This window comes from Camponotus vicinus, unplaced genomic scaffold, assembly GCF_025532165.1.
Source record: "Camponotus vicinus isolate PSW18456_S1 unplaced genomic scaffold, iyCamVici1.0 SCAF_7, whole genome shotgun sequence".
NCBI lineage: Eukaryota > Metazoa > Arthropoda > Insecta > Hymenoptera > Formicidae > Camponotus > Camponotus vicinus.
The window spans coordinates 6,725,440-6,742,320 of NW_028141979.1; the positions used below are offsets into that span (position 1 = coordinate 6,725,440).

At 32.9% G+C, this 16,881-nt stretch overlaps 2 protein-coding genes across 2 annotated transcripts; both read right to left on the reverse strand.

Moving 5' to 3' along the window:
• Nucleotides 1–1,098: 1,098 nt before the first annotated feature.
• On the reverse strand, nt 1,099–13,439 carry LOC145974595 (sodium- and chloride-dependent GABA transporter 1). Its single transcript, XM_083104535.1, has 11 exons — nt 13,092–13,439; nt 10,206–10,511; nt 9,349–9,483; nt 9,120–9,248; nt 8,672–8,789; nt 7,174–7,545; nt 6,606–6,822; nt 5,676–5,828; nt 5,341–5,544; nt 5,007–5,177; nt 1,099–4,869 (listed from the first exon to the last, which is right to left on the reverse strand). Exons 2-11 carry the CDS (start codon nt 10,504–10,506, stop codon nt 4,732–4,734), a joined length of 1,938 nt encoding a protein of 645 aa, XP_082960661.1. The 5' UTR covers nt 10,507–10,511; nt 13,092–13,439; the 3' UTR covers nt 1,099–4,731.
• Nucleotides 13,440–14,008: 569 nt separating this feature from the next.
• Nucleotides 14,009–16,552, reverse strand: LOC145975147 (uncharacterized). The gene is made up of 5 exons (XM_083105400.1): nt 16,182–16,552; nt 16,024–16,119; nt 15,430–15,680; nt 14,767–15,010; nt 14,009–14,486 (listed from the first exon to the last, which is right to left on the reverse strand). The coding sequence occupies exons 1-5, from the start codon at nt 16,482–16,484 to the stop codon at nt 14,391–14,393; spliced, it is 990 nt and encodes a 329-aa protein (XP_082961526.1). The 5' UTR covers nt 16,485–16,552; the 3' UTR covers nt 14,009–14,390.
• Nucleotides 16,553–16,881: the final 329 nt, after the last annotated feature.

Below are 16,881 nucleotides of genomic sequence, written 5' to 3' on the forward strand. Positions count from 1 at the left end.
CTATGTAAAAGAGGAATGTCACTGACAAACGATGGGTCCATGGCGGATCCGCGATAGTATCGCGATAATACTCGCCGCTGCAAAATATAAGACCGCGTAACGATCGGGTTTACTGTGGCAGACGGGTAGTCGGCACACATCAGCGCCTTTCGCACTTTGCTCACCCGTATCACGTCGCCTTTAGCTATCGTAAAACACGCCGTGAAACGATGCGTCGTTCCGCAAGATGAGAAGCTGAGACGTTGAAACACAGATACATACACACACAAATGTGCGCATGCGAGAAAAAGAGAGAGATAGATAGATAGAAAGAGAGAGGAATGACAAGGATATTCGAGATCCTCTCGTTGACATCTCGTTGGCGTGTGATGCGAAGGATGATCCACATTTCCGCGCGATTCTACAACCGTCATTTGAAATATATTATTTTTATCTTTAAAATAATAATCTCTGTGAAAGCTTTGAACCGGATGTATTTTTTGCCGTATTTTTTTTTCTTTTTCTTAATAAAAAGACGACAGACTTTCGACTGTATCATTTGATGAAACTCGGTTAAGAAGACTTTGCAATTTATCAGAAATTATATTGTAGAAGAGTTCATACACACACATCTATTTCTCGAAAGCTTTGTATACGTGTGACGTAATTATTTCGACGTTGCATCATTAGTGAACTGCATTTGTCATCGCGATCGTTTATCGAGCAATGGAATATTGCAAAAGCATTATAATCATTCATTACGGACATCTGTACTATTGAAACTGTACATTGTTTCATCCACGTTTGTTAATCATTATACAAAATCCTGTGCGCAATTCTATTGGCAATCAAAATGTTGATATGAGTAATGACTGCCAGGATTCTAATCTGAGCCTGTAATTTGTAATTTAGTAAATAATCATTAAACAACTGGACGGACATTAAAAAAGCGAATATAATGAACGTCCACAAATTATATCTAAACAATCGTACGTAACAATTACGATGATGATAGAAATTATGTATATAATATACAAATTATGTAAATAATATGCAAAATAGAACAAAATTATTACTTATTGCTGTACATATGTAAATATGAAAAATCATTTCGCAATGTAATAGGCGTTAATATTTATTCAAGTACATATATATGGTTACAATTTAGCCGAAAACGTATACATAATGTTATAACTACGTGAAACACCCAATGCATTAAGCCAGTATACATTCGCAAATAATGCATTGCTTTTAACGCATGTATCGCTCGAAAAATAATTGCATATAAACAAATTTCAGTTTTCGAACACGTACCTCAACATTACGACTCAGAAATCACGCAATCTGATTTTCCGAAAATTTATTTCAAAATTTTTATTCACTATTTCGTTCTGTTATATATTTTTTGAAATTCGTGAAACATAGAAATGCTTGTGGCTCTCAAAATATAGATGTTACAAAATACACGATAAAATCAATTGATAAATTTCACGATACGATAACATTAGTAAAAAAATTTATTTTAGATAAAAAAATTTCTCAAAATTTTTTAATTAAATCTAACAATAAATAGAACTAAATTTACCTATCGTAATCAAAAATACATTCTGCGGAAATTAAAAAATAAAGATTATTTTATGATAAAGTATGTCGAATATTTACATTTGAAATGATACAGTAATATACATATCTAAAGTTAGAAAAATTTTTATATTAGGCGAAATTCTATATTCTTAGCAAAATAAAATTTCGAAATCGAATTTGTTTGTACGAATAAACGAATTGTATAGTATTTCAGTAATTGTGATGATATAAAACAACAATATAAAACATTTTTTTATCATACGCGTATAATCGAGAATTAAACATTCGGCCAAAATTGGCGATAAACCTTAAATTACAGAAAAATTGTACAACGTTGAAAAAAGAGAGCTTTCTTCGTCACATCGTAATTGTAAATTGAATTTACAAAAAACAATACTGCCTTGGCTCAGATCTTTTGATTTTCCCACGGTCATATATATCACTATACATCGTATAAAACGTAATGTATATATACGTATATAGAAATATAATATTCGTATAACACGCTTCATTCTTTGTACAAGTTCTAGCAGCGGTTCGTCGAGCCATAATCGAGTCATCTGCGCGATCGATAAACACATGCGGTCATTCTGCGTTCGGCAATAATGCGTATGCATATATTGCCAAGAATAATCGCGGAAATTTATGCTCCCACTCCCCTCCCCCCTCGATTGTGTTTATGTGTACGTTACATTGAATATATTTACAGATACAGTTAGATGGAGATACGTTATTACGCTATCATGCGCTGAACAAATGTTTGCGATGATTAAACATACACACACACATATACGGTCGCAGTATTGTGTTTTCTCGCTCGTAATGGGTATGAAAAAATTTTTTGCATGTTCGCGTGTCATTGATTAATTTGCCGATTAATGCTCAAATAATCTCGGCGTGTGCACAAATATTTCGCTCCAATATTATCATTCGCAAACAGAGCCATCGTTTTAAATCATTGTACTATACCGCCATCTCTTTCTGCCAATATATGACCCATTAAATTTACGAATTAATCATGCCATTTTATACGCACATTGTTCAACGCAGATCCGACTTACATATCGCTTACAATATCGCTCCTTTTTTAGCTTATTATTGGAAGTACTTCGCGTCGCAATCGTATGGTACTAAAATAGAAACGAATATCGCAGTCATATCCCTTAGTATTGTACAACGTCAACAATTGTAACACTTCGACGAATAGCGCTCGCGATTACTCTATACGATAATTAAATAAGAGAACATATTCTTAATATGAATTAGGCCGGTTGAGAGAAAAAGCATATCGCTTCGTATCGTACGTTATTGCTTTTATATTTCAAGCAAATGAGAAATCACTCGTATAAAAAAATTTTTACGTGAGGAAACGAAAATTTGAAATAATAGAAATTAAAAAAGTGACAATTACAATGTATTAGTGATGGCAATAAAATAAATTAATTTTTATATTTTCTACAATTTTTTTTCCAAGTGAAAACGTCATTCTCTGATGCATTTTAATTGATCGGGCAAATTAAAAACCTTATTTGGAATATAGAAGATTAAATTGATAACATCATTCATCGAATAAAGTCTCAATTTTTTCCAATAATTATATATATATGTAACATACATATCTTCTTCTAAATTTAACTTTAACTTTTTTCTAATACTGTCAGACGTGTCTCAGACACTGAATACTTCGTTACACATTGCAAGTTTGAATCAGTTTTCTATACGTTTTAAACACGCGTTTAAAACAAAAATTGCTAGAATTAATTGATATTATGCGTTATAAAAAATTGAGTTTCAAGCAAATAAATAACGGAACTTATGCATCGCTTTATAATCTTATATTACGTCATAAATATGTCTTTATAATTGTATCACGTGAAAAGAAATGCGAAATAAATTGTAATATTTGTGCTGTCGAAGTTGAGTGCAGTATAAACTGCTAAACTTTGTTAGAAACGTTCTGTATCCTGCTACAATCCAGTTGATTATCACGACTAGTTGGAATTGAAGATGTCTCTTCTCGGTGAATGCATCGAGCCACTTGAAAATACATATACGATACATGCCAAAATTACATTATAGTTTTATTTTATTACTTGTACTTTAGTATATTACGAATATATTTAGTAACTGTCAATAACTCTCTATACGCTACGCTTCTATTTTACTTCGCAGGGTTGCAGCAAATCTTTTAATGCACTCACCAAGCGGAATCTTTGAACGCATGAACACTCGTGAGTGTACCATTTTAAGTATGGACACAAGAAATGTAAATTTCTATCTAATTTTAAGAGCTCGCACGTCGTTCTTTATTATGAGAACTTTCAATTCCTTGAAACCAGTCGAATTATCAACCAAATGACCTCTCTGTTAAAAATTCATATACCTTATCGCGATATAATCGCGATATAAAAATATACTTCTTTTAATTCATCCCCGTAAATAGGTATTTGAATGCACACTCTCTCTAGCGCAGTATACTATTATTATTTATATAAGTACTCCTTTTAAACCGCCACGCATCTAATACCTCTCTTATTATGCCTTTTATCTTAACAGCTTGGTCAACACAAACGAATCATTTATATTTAATTGCGATCTCTAAATAATTTCCTTGTCAGCTAAATTTCTCTCTTTTAAAACTTTAATAGCTGGCATCATTAATAATAAAGTTAAACAATAAAAATAAGCTTGAAATCAAATAATAAGTTATTCTTACATTTCTTAAAACATTAATCCTTAATATATTTTTTCATAAATTTATATAAATATATGGAAAATTACATATAATATATTATATATTACATAATTTTTAAATAAATTTTCTTTGAAATATTTCTTTTTCTTAAATAATTCAATATTGCAATATTAAAACGTTATAATTAACCAGCTATTAAGGTATTAAGGAGAATCTTTGATGTATTTACCAGGAATACGTTACTAAAATAAATATAATATCTATGATTTAGTATTAAATAAATAATAATGTAATGATCACTGATTAACTGAATATACGAAACTGATTAATTTGACACGCGTCCATTTTGACACAAATTACTACTGAATGTCCAATCGTGCTGGACTCTTTTAATTTTGTTTATCTCTATAAATATATTATTTTTACGATAAGTGTAACTTAATATATGAATTAAAAGTGATCGCTAGCGTCAATCATGTTTGACTCAGGAAACTATTATTTTTCGTAATTAAGCCGGCGCTGCTTTCTGACATGGGTATAACGGCTGACTTCTCGCCTTTCGGTAATTTTGTATGCGATTTTATGTTCGGCTGCAGACCCTTCTGGAAATTCTAAAAAAAGATTGGCAGATTATATTCGCAACTTGGATTAAAAAAGCGGATTAAAATAATTATGGCCATTATTATGTACGATAATAGTTCCAGATAGCTTTCATATGCATACAATTTGCACGCAAAGTCTCATTTACCTCCTTAAGCGATCCTGGCGTCATTATTATGTAATATAACGCGTAACCTGGTATCCATATCATAGATGAAAGACTCAAGCATACTCCCACTATTTCCGCCCATGTCGGATACTCATAACTGCTGCCATATTTAAGTGGCTTATATTGCACGATTTGAAATACGAAGATGAACTGAAAGATAAGAAAAAATGTAATTGAGGAAACTTTCGCATTAAACACTTTATTTTTAGTTTATTCGTTTCTTAGTATTAGTTTATGCTTTCTACTTTACTTGACAATAATATTGCGAATTATAATTTACATAAATAATATATGTAATTATTATTATACTCACGACCATGATCACCGGCGCGAATAGAACCCAGCATATGTACCAAAATTTATTCAAACGAATTCCCATCATCTGATGCACACAGTCGCAGAATTTCTTTGCTCCGAAAATCCACGATATCGCGATCGTTTGGAAGAAGCACACCCACAAAATGGACATACCGCTCGCGGAGTAGAAATCCATCAATTGGAAAATATAAATTCCACCCTGTGAATAATAATATTTTGTAATTTTCCTTCTATCAAATTTTTCACTGCGTCTAAAACTGTTTATTATATATTCGATTCCACTTTTTTATTATATATTTGATTGATTGACATGGTTCGCCGAATACTAACGTTCGTGACCATCGGAATTCCGAGGCCAAACATTATCAGACAGATAGCAATGGTGAACTTGATCCTATGAGGACGAAGTAAATCCGGCCAGTAGTCGACCATACCGGTTATGAAAGATTCCACGATGCAAAATTCACTGTCGATACCGAGTATCTGTGTGGAAAGACGAAGCGATTCGTATATGATCATCTTACATTTGTGTAAAAAGTTGGAAGAATTCTAATTTCTCCATGCTTAACCTTTGCTCCAAAATCTACGTTTAAATTTAGAATTTCCATAATATCTACAATATTTCATTAAAATTGTAATCATTCAGTGATCTGTTAAAAATATGATTCTTACTGCTACACGATTAATCTTATGAAGACTAACTACATGAACAATAGTATAAATTATATATACAGATCGCAAAATTTTAAGATTTTTAAGAAAAGAATTGAACAAGCCTGACTAAAATAGTCATTACATTAAACTTGTAAATTGTGAAATGTTTATAAAAAATAAAATATTATATTATATGGTACTATATCAATTTATTAATTATAAATTTATTAATTATTTATTAATTATACTATTTGATAGAATTTTGTGCTAATATCGTTTTACACATTGCAGAGGATTCAATTTATTAAAATCTAAATTTATGTTTATGTTAATTTATTTTTTTTTTAATAAAAATCTCTTGTAAGAATTTTTCAATCTTCTTTTAATATCACATTTTTTTATATTATTTTCCGTGAACATTTCACAATTTTCTTTAGCACAAAAATATACAGTTCGACGTTAAATTGTGACATGTCGAAAGAATCTTCCTGCCGAGGACGATAATGTTACGTGTCCAAACCCTTTTTTACAGCGATGTATGTACATCACATAATATAAATATAGACGGCGACAGCCGATTCCGTCATTGGAATAACAATTTCTTACAAGCAGCATCACGAAGAATATAATGGCCCATAACGAAGCACCGGGTAGCTTGAGAACGACCTCGGGATACGTGAGGAACACAAGACCAGGCCCGCTCTTGACGACCTCGGACACCTTCGTTTGCTGTTCCAGAGCGATGTGACCCAGTATCGAAAATGTTACGCAACCGGCCAGAAGACACGTCAGGGTATTGACTACGCAAGTGATTATTGCGTCTCTGCAAGACAAAACTCCCTTTTTGAAAGACTCCAGCAACGACGACACCGTGATTTAAAATTAAGAATAGAACGCGCTACAAAATCATTATACGCAATTGTCGCAATTTAGGCATAAGTAAGGCCAACGTGAAATCTGACACGGCTAACGTGTAGCGATACACATGGATTATTCAAATCGTCATGGAGCTGCGAAACCGACGATTGCAGCATCGAGAAAATTAATTAAGCTCTACGAATTAAATTCTGCCTCGACATTCTTGTTGGCGAACAATTACTTTTCGAATGGCTGTTACTGAGGCTCGATATCTTGCCGATAATTGCCATCCGGGAAAGGATCTTACATCGCTTACCTATAACAATTGTGATGGAACTTGTTGTAAGAGCCTAGGGCGGGCAGGGCACCGGTACCGATACTGTACGCGAAGAAGATCTGGGTAGCACCGTCTATCCACGGTCCGGGATTGCGCAATTCTTCCCATCGCGGCGTCACGTAGTAAAGCAAACCTTCGTACGAGCCCTCTAACGTCACCGCTCTTCCCAAAAGAATGAAAAGCACCACGTACGGGAACAAGGCTGAAAACCAGATGATCTTACCGCTCTGATGTAGACCGCGCCGGATGATAAAGTAAACGAGTAACCAGCCGACAATCAAGCAGCCTAGCAGCTCCCACTGGATTTTGCCGATAGTCTCGATACCGGACGTGATGCCGAGGACTCGCTGACTGAAAATGCAACGTCATTCTCTGTAATCGGTTCACCTTACAAATATTAATATTCAAAATTTAAAAAAAACACGAAGATCCCTTAAAGATCCGCATCAATATCCCAACCGTGACTTTATCTCAGGTAATAAGTTGTGATAAGAGAACAAATGTGAATATAAATACATATTAGATTTAATTAGAATTATATTATGCAATTAATACAATGTAAAAATTGCGACAATCTCTTGTTTCATTTATTGTCCCGCGAAATGAATATATAATGAGTTTATATTAAATTAATAAGTTGTGCATAAGTTCGTGATGAACCTGTAATGTTCTCTTAAGATTAGTTGATTGTTGACATCAATACGTTATATAAACGCGATTGCACGAACGAATTTGCTTCGACCTGATTTTAAGAAAATCAATATTGCATTTTCTTATCATTCTTACGTCCCGCACGAATCCCCCGATGCTTTCAAACTTACATCATCGGCTCTATAATTCTCGCAAGGGACAGTTCGTTAACTATATGTTTACTATATGTATACTTGGATTACGTAATTTAAAATTGTTAGGTCTAGAAAATCCGCTAATTTAAAGAATATTATATAAAAAATACATATTTATATACTTTGGATCAAAAGGGAAATTAACTAGCACTTTTTTCGTTTTCTGTAATTCTTATTATACAGGGTAGGCCATTTTAATCTACGCACTGAAATATCTCAAAATCCATAAGTTTAAGATAAAAATGTTTCAGACAAAAGTTGTATGGTTTCAAGGGGGACATAAGATGGCGCCATAAGATGACGTACTTAATGAAAACTAACTTAATTATAATGTTTTGGAAAGCTCTCGAGATGACTACAAGAATATGCAAAAGCATATAGGGTATCCCGTTTAAAAAGTTGGAGGTAACCTTCACGTGACCTTCAGGTGATTCTTCAAGGTCAAACTAATGGCACCATCTTATGTCCCCCTTGAAACCATACAACTTTTGTCTGAAACATTTTTGTGGTATAACTTATGGATTTTGAGATATTTCAGTGCGTAGATTAAAATGGCCTACCCTGTATATATGTTCATATTATTTTATTTGTTTATATATTATAACAATTATTTAGTAATGTGCTTTACTTACTCCCAGTATTCTTCTACGGGCGTAGTATGATGGCAGGTATTATTTTCGGCAGGTATTTTAGAACAATTCAATCGTCCATCCATAGCATCAAAGCAATCAACCGTGTTCCACCAATTTCCTGAAAAAAGAATGTTTTATTTTTATATAGAATACGGATTTTATACAGCAAGAATCTAATTAAATATATAAATAGCGATAAAGATGCGTTTATTCCGCTTACAGTATTTTATATAAATATTATTTGAATGTAGAAAACACAATTCTTTTTTAATATAATACTTTCAATTATCTTTAATCATTTTCTCATTTTTTGAGCAATGCTATTGTATAAAATATAAAGATGTAAGATCTATTCTAAATATTTTAAAAAATTCTATAGTTTTAAAGGGTTTAATATCCAACATAATTTTCATATAAGCGTTAGATACTTTTAAGAGATGTCACTTACCGCATCCACTCCAAGGTATTCTGGGTAAATTCACGAATGTACTTATTAAGTAAAAAAGTGTCCAAGAAATAATTATGCAATAATAAACATCGAGGAAGAATACAATAGTCATCGTAGCATATCCCACACCTGAAATAAGATAACAATAAATTATTGATTATTAATATATCGTTGGCATAGCCGAGTTATATAATATTAATTTGAAGATATCGAAAAGTAATTTTCTTACCTTGCAAAAGGGGACATAATTGTCCCACTAGCGACATTCCACCAGCTCCAAGATATTGTCCAATAGCGACTTCTTGAAAAAATATAGGGATTCCGCAAAACAGCATCGCGATACCGTAAGTGATCAGGAAAGCACCTGCAGCAAAATTCCGAATAAATGAAAAAATAATGATTAATCAATTTACTTGTGCAAATAATAATTATTACTTTTACGTCGAGTGATAAAAAAATAAATACTCTATCTCGTTTTAATTTAAATCACTGTCCTTTCCTATTTTAGAATATGTTTTCTTTATATGATACATAAAAGAAGTTAATTAACAGTGCAGTTGTAATTAAACTCTCGGGGAAAAACGAAATTGCGAGCTAAACTATATTTTAGCTCGCGCAATTTTCTTTATATATTAAGGATGACTTCATAAGCTAGAGAGGTAATTATGCATGTCGGATACCACTGAAATTTAACGCTTTCTGCATTCTCAACTTACACTGGCAAATTTAAAGAAAGCTCGCAAATGAGATAACATTCAAGAGTTCTAAGAGCTAAAAGGAATCTAATAATACAATTGATTTTGAATTACAAATATTTTAAAATGAATGAAAAAATTGTATTAAAATTGAATTAAAAATATATTTTATTCTATTATTGTAGAATAAGTGTTATAATATTATATTATTATTTGTCTTAAAATAATAGTACAAAATTAGATAATTAAATTGCATAAATAAAATTGTGATAATAAAAATAAAATTAATAATATATAATTATGAATTCGTAGACTAATTTAGGATTTCAATACATATTTAGAACGTTTATATAGATTGTTTATGCAAATCTGGTATTATAAATCGACTTACCGCCGCCATTTTTATAGCAAAGGTAGGGAAACCGCCAGACATTTCCCAGTCCAACGGAGACACTTATGCAAGAAAACAGGAAGTCGAGTTTATTGTCCCAACCGCCGCGTTCGGCATCTTCCTCCCTATTGCTCATCTCGGTCATTTTACCCTGCGGCGAGGATACCGTCATCTTTGGTACAGTGCGGGACGGCTCACGTCTTTTGTCCGTCCCCACCGATTTAGCCTTGAACTCTATGAAGGTCTGATCGGGGTCGACTTGATCTTTTTCCTCGCCCCAGTAATACATTTTCTCCGCCATGGAGCCTGTAACGTGTCGAAAGTTGACACTGAATATCTGGAGGGATTGCGAAACCGGTCCTTGAGGATAATTGAAAGGATGAAACGCAAATTCTCTTTTACGACCTTCGTATTATCGATTAAAATTGTTCTAGTTTTCCTATCACGCATAGTACAAGCACATTTCTGATAAAAAGAGATACACGCGATAGCATCTTACATAAGGGAACCCATGTAAGGGATTGCTATAATTTGAATGTGAAAAGAAATTTTATACTATTATTTTTTTCTGACAAATTCAAATTAATTAATAATTATCAAATGGAGATTAAAATGGAAAGCTATAAGCTAATTTATTCCATAAAGCTGAATTTTTTTCAAATCTACGAAATCAATAATTAGAGAAGAAATTTATTAATATTTACAATTGCTTTTATTATTTTCTTTAAATGTTAAAAGTTTATTTTTTAATTTCTTTTTATTTTTCGCATTCTTTTTTGAAGGATTAGAAATTTTACAAGTTTATGGAGAATTTTGCAAAAATTCCCATTCCATTTTAATTCATTTATTTCCTGAGATTCTTTCAAAACATAAATTCGTATTTAGCAGAGATCGATCTAGTTTATATCACGATGTAAATTTTCGAAAAGTCAAGAACACTAGTGTACATATTTTCTCCAATATTTTGTTGTGACTTCTATTGCATTCATAGACAAGCGATACATCTTAGCGATAAATTTCTCTGCTCACGTTTCAATAAAATCTGACATGCAATTGCAAATTGATAATGAATAATTACGAATGTCGTTTGGGAATTACTTTTTCCGTCCCCGTTTCATTTATTTCTCTCTCTGATTTTCCATCAATATATACATGTCATACATATAAATTATATTGACCTTTTGAATAATACAATATCAAGTGGCATTTAGGTATAGATATTATTAAAGATAGCGTAAATAATTGCATTAACGACGTATATCAATTCATCATTGTATTAATATCGTGTATCGCGAACGCATTTACTTCAAATTACATAATGGATATCTGTCATAAAATTTCTATCCTTGCCGATAATACAATCTAAAAAAAAACAGAGAACAGCTGTTGTAAAAATTATTGAATCAAATTTATTTAATTAAAACGGAACAGCTGTTAAAAAATTATTTGATCAAATTTATTTAATGGAATTTGATGCCAGCGACTTTTAAACATCTTTTAAAGGATTCTCTTTTCAATTGACGTAGTCGAGGCTGGACCTACGCAACCGATTTCCCACTCGACGTGCCGCGTCCATTTCGCGTGCATTATCCTCGCCACACGCGTATACACAAGAACGCGTGTACGCTCATTGAAAAGTCCCCTCCTTCAGAAATTTCTCTCTTTCTGCCACCCTACTTCCTTCTCCATTGTAGTGCTGCCAATTCGGGATTTCGCGATGAAGGGGGTGCACGTGCGAAATAATATACGCACGTGCGGATACGTGTACGAGTGTGTATGCTGCTGCGATTGTATGCGCGCATCGTGCGCGCATCGTGCGCGCGGATGCTGAACGCAAAATCAATATCAAGTTTACATCGCGTCTACGTATACACGTGGACCATGAACCTCGGTCGTAAATTCGGATACGACGCAACGGTAAGCTCGCTGATACCCTATCGGATTACGATTGTGTCACAGCAGCGATATACAAGGATGTATATCGGGATATTTGAATGCTTTAGATTAGGAAGAAAGAGAAAGAGAAAACATATATGGAGAAGGAGAGGGAAACTAAAATATAAAAGATAATCTTTTTTTAAAACGATATAATGTATAAAATGAACTAGAAATAAATTTCTCATTGCATGATTAACTAAGAGAAATAATATTATTCATTTTTCACTAAAAAATATTTTCACAGTGAGAACAAAATATCCGGCATTAGCACAAATCATTCCTCAACTTTGATATTTTCTGACATTTGAATTCTTTTTTAATGTACACTTTCAAATACAAAATTATATGTGTATTTTACTTAATACAATGATACTTAATACTTAATACATTTCATTAATGCAATATAGTTGCCAGAAAATATAATAACAATAAAAAACATTAAGAGAAATTTCGTAATTCAAGTATCTAAAATATTAAAAAATTATATAATTAATATATTTATTATTGTCGAGTACAATACTGATTCTCTCTTGCCATAATTATAACAAACGAAACCAACAAGATGCTTGCATCATGCGCCTGACTGCGCGAAGAGAAATACATGGTCGTTAATTAAATGGCGTAGGTCGTGTACGAATATAATCTTAATTGTTACACGATCTATACGTTTGTCGGAATGTTTGTAGAAATAGAATATTAAGCCAGATTTATTAATCGTTGGCGGGAAGAAAATAACTTAAGCTAATTATTCTCCAAATATAGCTAGATACAATTTGCATCTTGATGTAAGAAAAATAATATAAAAATTTGTTTCCATTATTTCCTGTAGTAGAATTTATTTATTAAGTTTAGGTAGATATTTATATCACGTAAGGGAGCAAAATAAAAATTAATATTTAAATATTATAAAATTCTGTTTGTTGATCTTGTCAAAAGAAATTCTCTTACCAAAGGTTGCGTTAAGGATTCCGATGCACTAGCCGTGACCGTCAATTTTCCGTCTCGTCGTGATAGGATCCGGAATTGCGCGTAATCATTACATCGCTCGAGGAAGCAGACGTTTGCTACGTCGCAAAGAATCGCTCACGCCCGAGAGTCCGCTTCCGGATCAGATCTCCTCCTGGATCTCTTTCTGGAGAGGATTTCCCGAATCGAATCGAGTGATTCACTTGTCAGGGGTGACGTTTGCTAAAGCGCACTTTCGGAGTAGACGAGGTTTATTTGACGTTACTGACGCGTCGGTCACGGAATATCTGCGACCTACCCCACAAGAGATGTGGTTACAGAATAATACTACCGTTCAAGATGGGGAATGTTACCCCTTTCGAACGCATGCGCGTTTTCGCGCACATCCCCGCCAACCAGCGAAACTAAGTGGTGGAGTCCTGGGATCCGGCAGTGCGGCAGGATCTTTTACTCAATAATCAAAAAGAGGATGGGAGGATAATTCGTCACAGAATAACATTGTTCTATACGTGTTTTATAGATACTAACAAGGAAACTATGACATTCAAAGAAATAAAACAGTGAATCATTTTGGGCAGATTCATCGATAAATGTATCAATATATTGCTTATTTATTAGAAATCTATATTTTGGTAGTAAAATAAAATAAAAAATAATAAAGATAAATAAAACTAGTAAATAAATAAAATAAAAAGAAATGTGTTACTTGATGATTAGATAATAAACAAAATTATCGCTAGGTGGAAAACTAGATTGAATTTTCACAAACAAATTAATGCATATTTTTTAAAATCTATTATATTAAAAATTTATGTGTAAAAAATATTACAACAGAATAGAGAAATTTATATTTATTCACAAAAAATTTACATATATATATATATATACATATTCTATTAATTGATATTGGATAGAAGGTTTCGTATTACGTAATGTTACGCGCATTGCTTTAATTATTGCGTACATTTGATGATATATTGTTCGATATAATCTCAAAAATAAAATCTCGCTCGCCTACGATTATATATCACTCGTATAAAAAACATTTTTATAGAAATTTTTGTATAAAAATAACGCATAAATGTTATATAGCGAACTACAAAATCTTATCGAAATATAAACAGCATCGCGTGAGGCGGTTATTCAAATTAAACATCATCTACAGTGATGCAAGTTGACGTGTCGCCTTCATGGAAATTTTTTCGTCATATTAGCGTTATTCGCGATTAATTGAAGGCACGTGTTCAATAGTGAGCATTCGACGAATAGTGACTAGTTCCTTCAACATCCACTCGATTGCTCGCTAGAATTACCCGGTATCACTGTGTGACAGCCACGTCGGTGTCGGAATTGCTTGGCCGCAAATTTGTCGGGATCCTGGAAGAGATAGCTGTCATTGCAATTTATCTATCGGGATTAGGAATTTCTTCGAAATTCCGAAATTTTTAGAACAGAAATTCCTCGCTCTAAAGATGGGATAACTGCTTCAATAAGTTCGCTTATTTGTCTGCCTTCATTTTTACGTTATTCTTATTCAGAAAAAAAATTCAAGATAGTCAAGTGAAATCTGTGTAGAAATAATTGTAATGTATCAAACATAAAAAAAAAAAAAATAATATAAATGATGGAAAAGAAAAATTTCCTCTTTCATTATTACCTGAACGTCGTTCACGCCCATGACTGTGTGAAAGGATTTCAAAGATATTTTTCGCTGCGCTTCCTTGAACGCAGAAAAATTTGGCGGTGGCATCCAATTCGTTCCATAAGAGATCGGACGTATATCTCCTCGTGCCGCATTCACATCAGTGGATATTTCTGAGTGACCGTCGTCGCAAACTGAGCTCATTTCACTGTCATCTGTTGCTGCATTTGCCTCGGAACTTACAAGTATTTGTTGCGTTCTAGACACGAAAATTTCACTCATAGAATATTTATTGATACGAATCATTATTTATTATTATTATTATTATTATTATTATTATTACTATACATACTAAAATCTAATTTTTTTCAATTTAAATTTTTAAATTTTTTATTATTTTAGAAATTTCCATATTATTATTACTGTAATTTTTTTGTTTTTATAGATTAAAAGAATTGATAATACAATACTATGAAATAAAACGAGTTTCAAAAAAAAAAGAAATAATGTAAATTTACACACACACTTTATACATTATAAAAGCTGCTGCAAAATTTGTTGATTAGAAAAATTCAAATTGATATTTACAAGATATTTACAAATAGAATTACCGAAACAAAAATGAGATAATCGAGGAGATAATCAAAACATCAATTGCAATACTATCTTGTGACCAACCTATCTTGTGACCATTCTATATAAGATTTCGTCATCGCAAGAACGTTCCGAAGTTTATTTGAAATTTTTTCAACGAAAGTTTTCAAGTGATCAATGTTTATTGCGCATCCTAGTGCAATTATTCCGATCGACATCGCGATGATCCAACTGATAAAACAAGCCGACATCACAGGCGGCTGTGTAGGTGCAGGATAGTACGAGGACCAGACACGTTGCCACCATGGATATGAAATATCTCGATACTCAGTTTCCTAGAACGATTTTATATATATTTGTTTTTTATATAATTTTATAATTATATAAATTTTTGTACCTTTCTTACAAATTTATTATTTTAATAATCTAGAAATTTACGAATATTGAATCAATTCAAAATGCTTTTATTATATAAATCACGTTTCAATTTTTATATAAATATAAAAATATACTTATATGTGATTTTTTTAATCTGTAAAAGAAAGTTTTAGAAAGCTATTTTTTATTTTAATAGAGAAGAATGTTTAAATTCTTTTATATAAAATCAATAAAATAACAATTTGAACATTGTTAGATTTCTTTATCCATCACAAGAGAAATAATAACGAATCCACTCACATAACTCCAATAATGCCAGACGCTGCAGTAGAGTATCCTTTGAAGGACCAGCCATAACCATAAAAGCGCGGTAATCATGAACCAGCTGATTGACACCTTGAAAAAACATGCACGTGGAAGAGCACTAGTTACACAGCGGATCTCTAGAAATCTCGTACCTGAAAACCTTTATAAACGAAGGTCACGAAGTGAACGCCTACGAGGTCCATCAGCCAAGCGAAGGACGGAGGATTCTTCCAGAGGACGAGCAGCACAGCTACCACGATTACGAAGGACGGTAGCGTGTGGATAAAGTCCGGCCCGACTGCAATTTTAGCGTATTCGCGAAACACCCTGTGTCGCAGAAACAGGATCTCAGGCACCGAGAGCAGAGTTGCTAACTGCGAGTCTAGCGCACTCAGGCAGGACATTACTGACGAGTCCTCTGATCCTTTGGAAGTCACCGTCACCGCGGAGGACATCGCGGTTACGGCGGTTACGTCCAGTCGTATTCAAACGAACGGAAATGCCTGAAATAAACCGTGAAAGCGAAACGTTTGTCGCTTGTTTGAGGATAAAAGCGAACGACAGGAGCGGAAAGATTGTAGTATATACAGTGTATGCTCGCGTGCGTACCAGAATTCTAGTTCTAAGTTTTGGAAACGTGGTTGCTTTATAAGTACGACGCAATCATAACTCATAAAGCTCTCGCTTATTAAAACTTGAAAATTATGAAGCTGTACGTTACGTTTTAGTGGCAGATATTCTTGGAACAATTTATTTACCACAAAGTTAGACCGAGTTAGTTAAACTTGAAAATGAGAAAGTTATGGAAACTAATCGAGTAATTTTCGTCGAGAGGAAGTATAATATAATGCG

What these genes read in the sequence shown, in the direction of transcription:
- LOC145974595 (XM_083104535.1), bottom strand. Translation starts at nt 10,506, where the DNA reads ATGGCGGAGAAAATGTATTACTGGGGCGAGGAAAAAGATCAAGTCGAC. An exon ending in TTGCTATAAAAATGGCGGCG is followed by an intron (nt 9,484 to 10,205) that starts GTAAGTCGATTT and finishes ATTTTGCTGCAG; the next exon opens with GTGCTTTCCTGATCACTTAC. An exon ending in TATTCTTCGTGATGCTGCTT is followed by an intron (nt 5,829 to 6,605) that starts GTAAGAAATTGT and finishes CTTTCCACACAG; the next exon opens with ATACTCGGTATCGACAGTGA.
- LOC145975147 (XM_083105400.1), bottom strand. Translation starts at nt 16,484, where the DNA reads ATGTCCTCCGCGGTGACGGTGACTTCCAAAGGATCAGAGGACTCGTCA. An exon ending in ATAGAATGGTCACAAGATAG is followed by an intron (nt 15,011 to 15,429) that starts GTTGGTCACAAG and finishes TTTCGTGTCTAG; the next exon opens with AACGCAACAAATACTTGTAA. An exon ending in TGGGCGTGAACGACGTTCAG is followed by an intron (nt 14,487 to 14,766) that starts GTAATAATGAAA and finishes TATCTCTTCCAG; the next exon opens with GATCCCGACAAATTTGCGGC.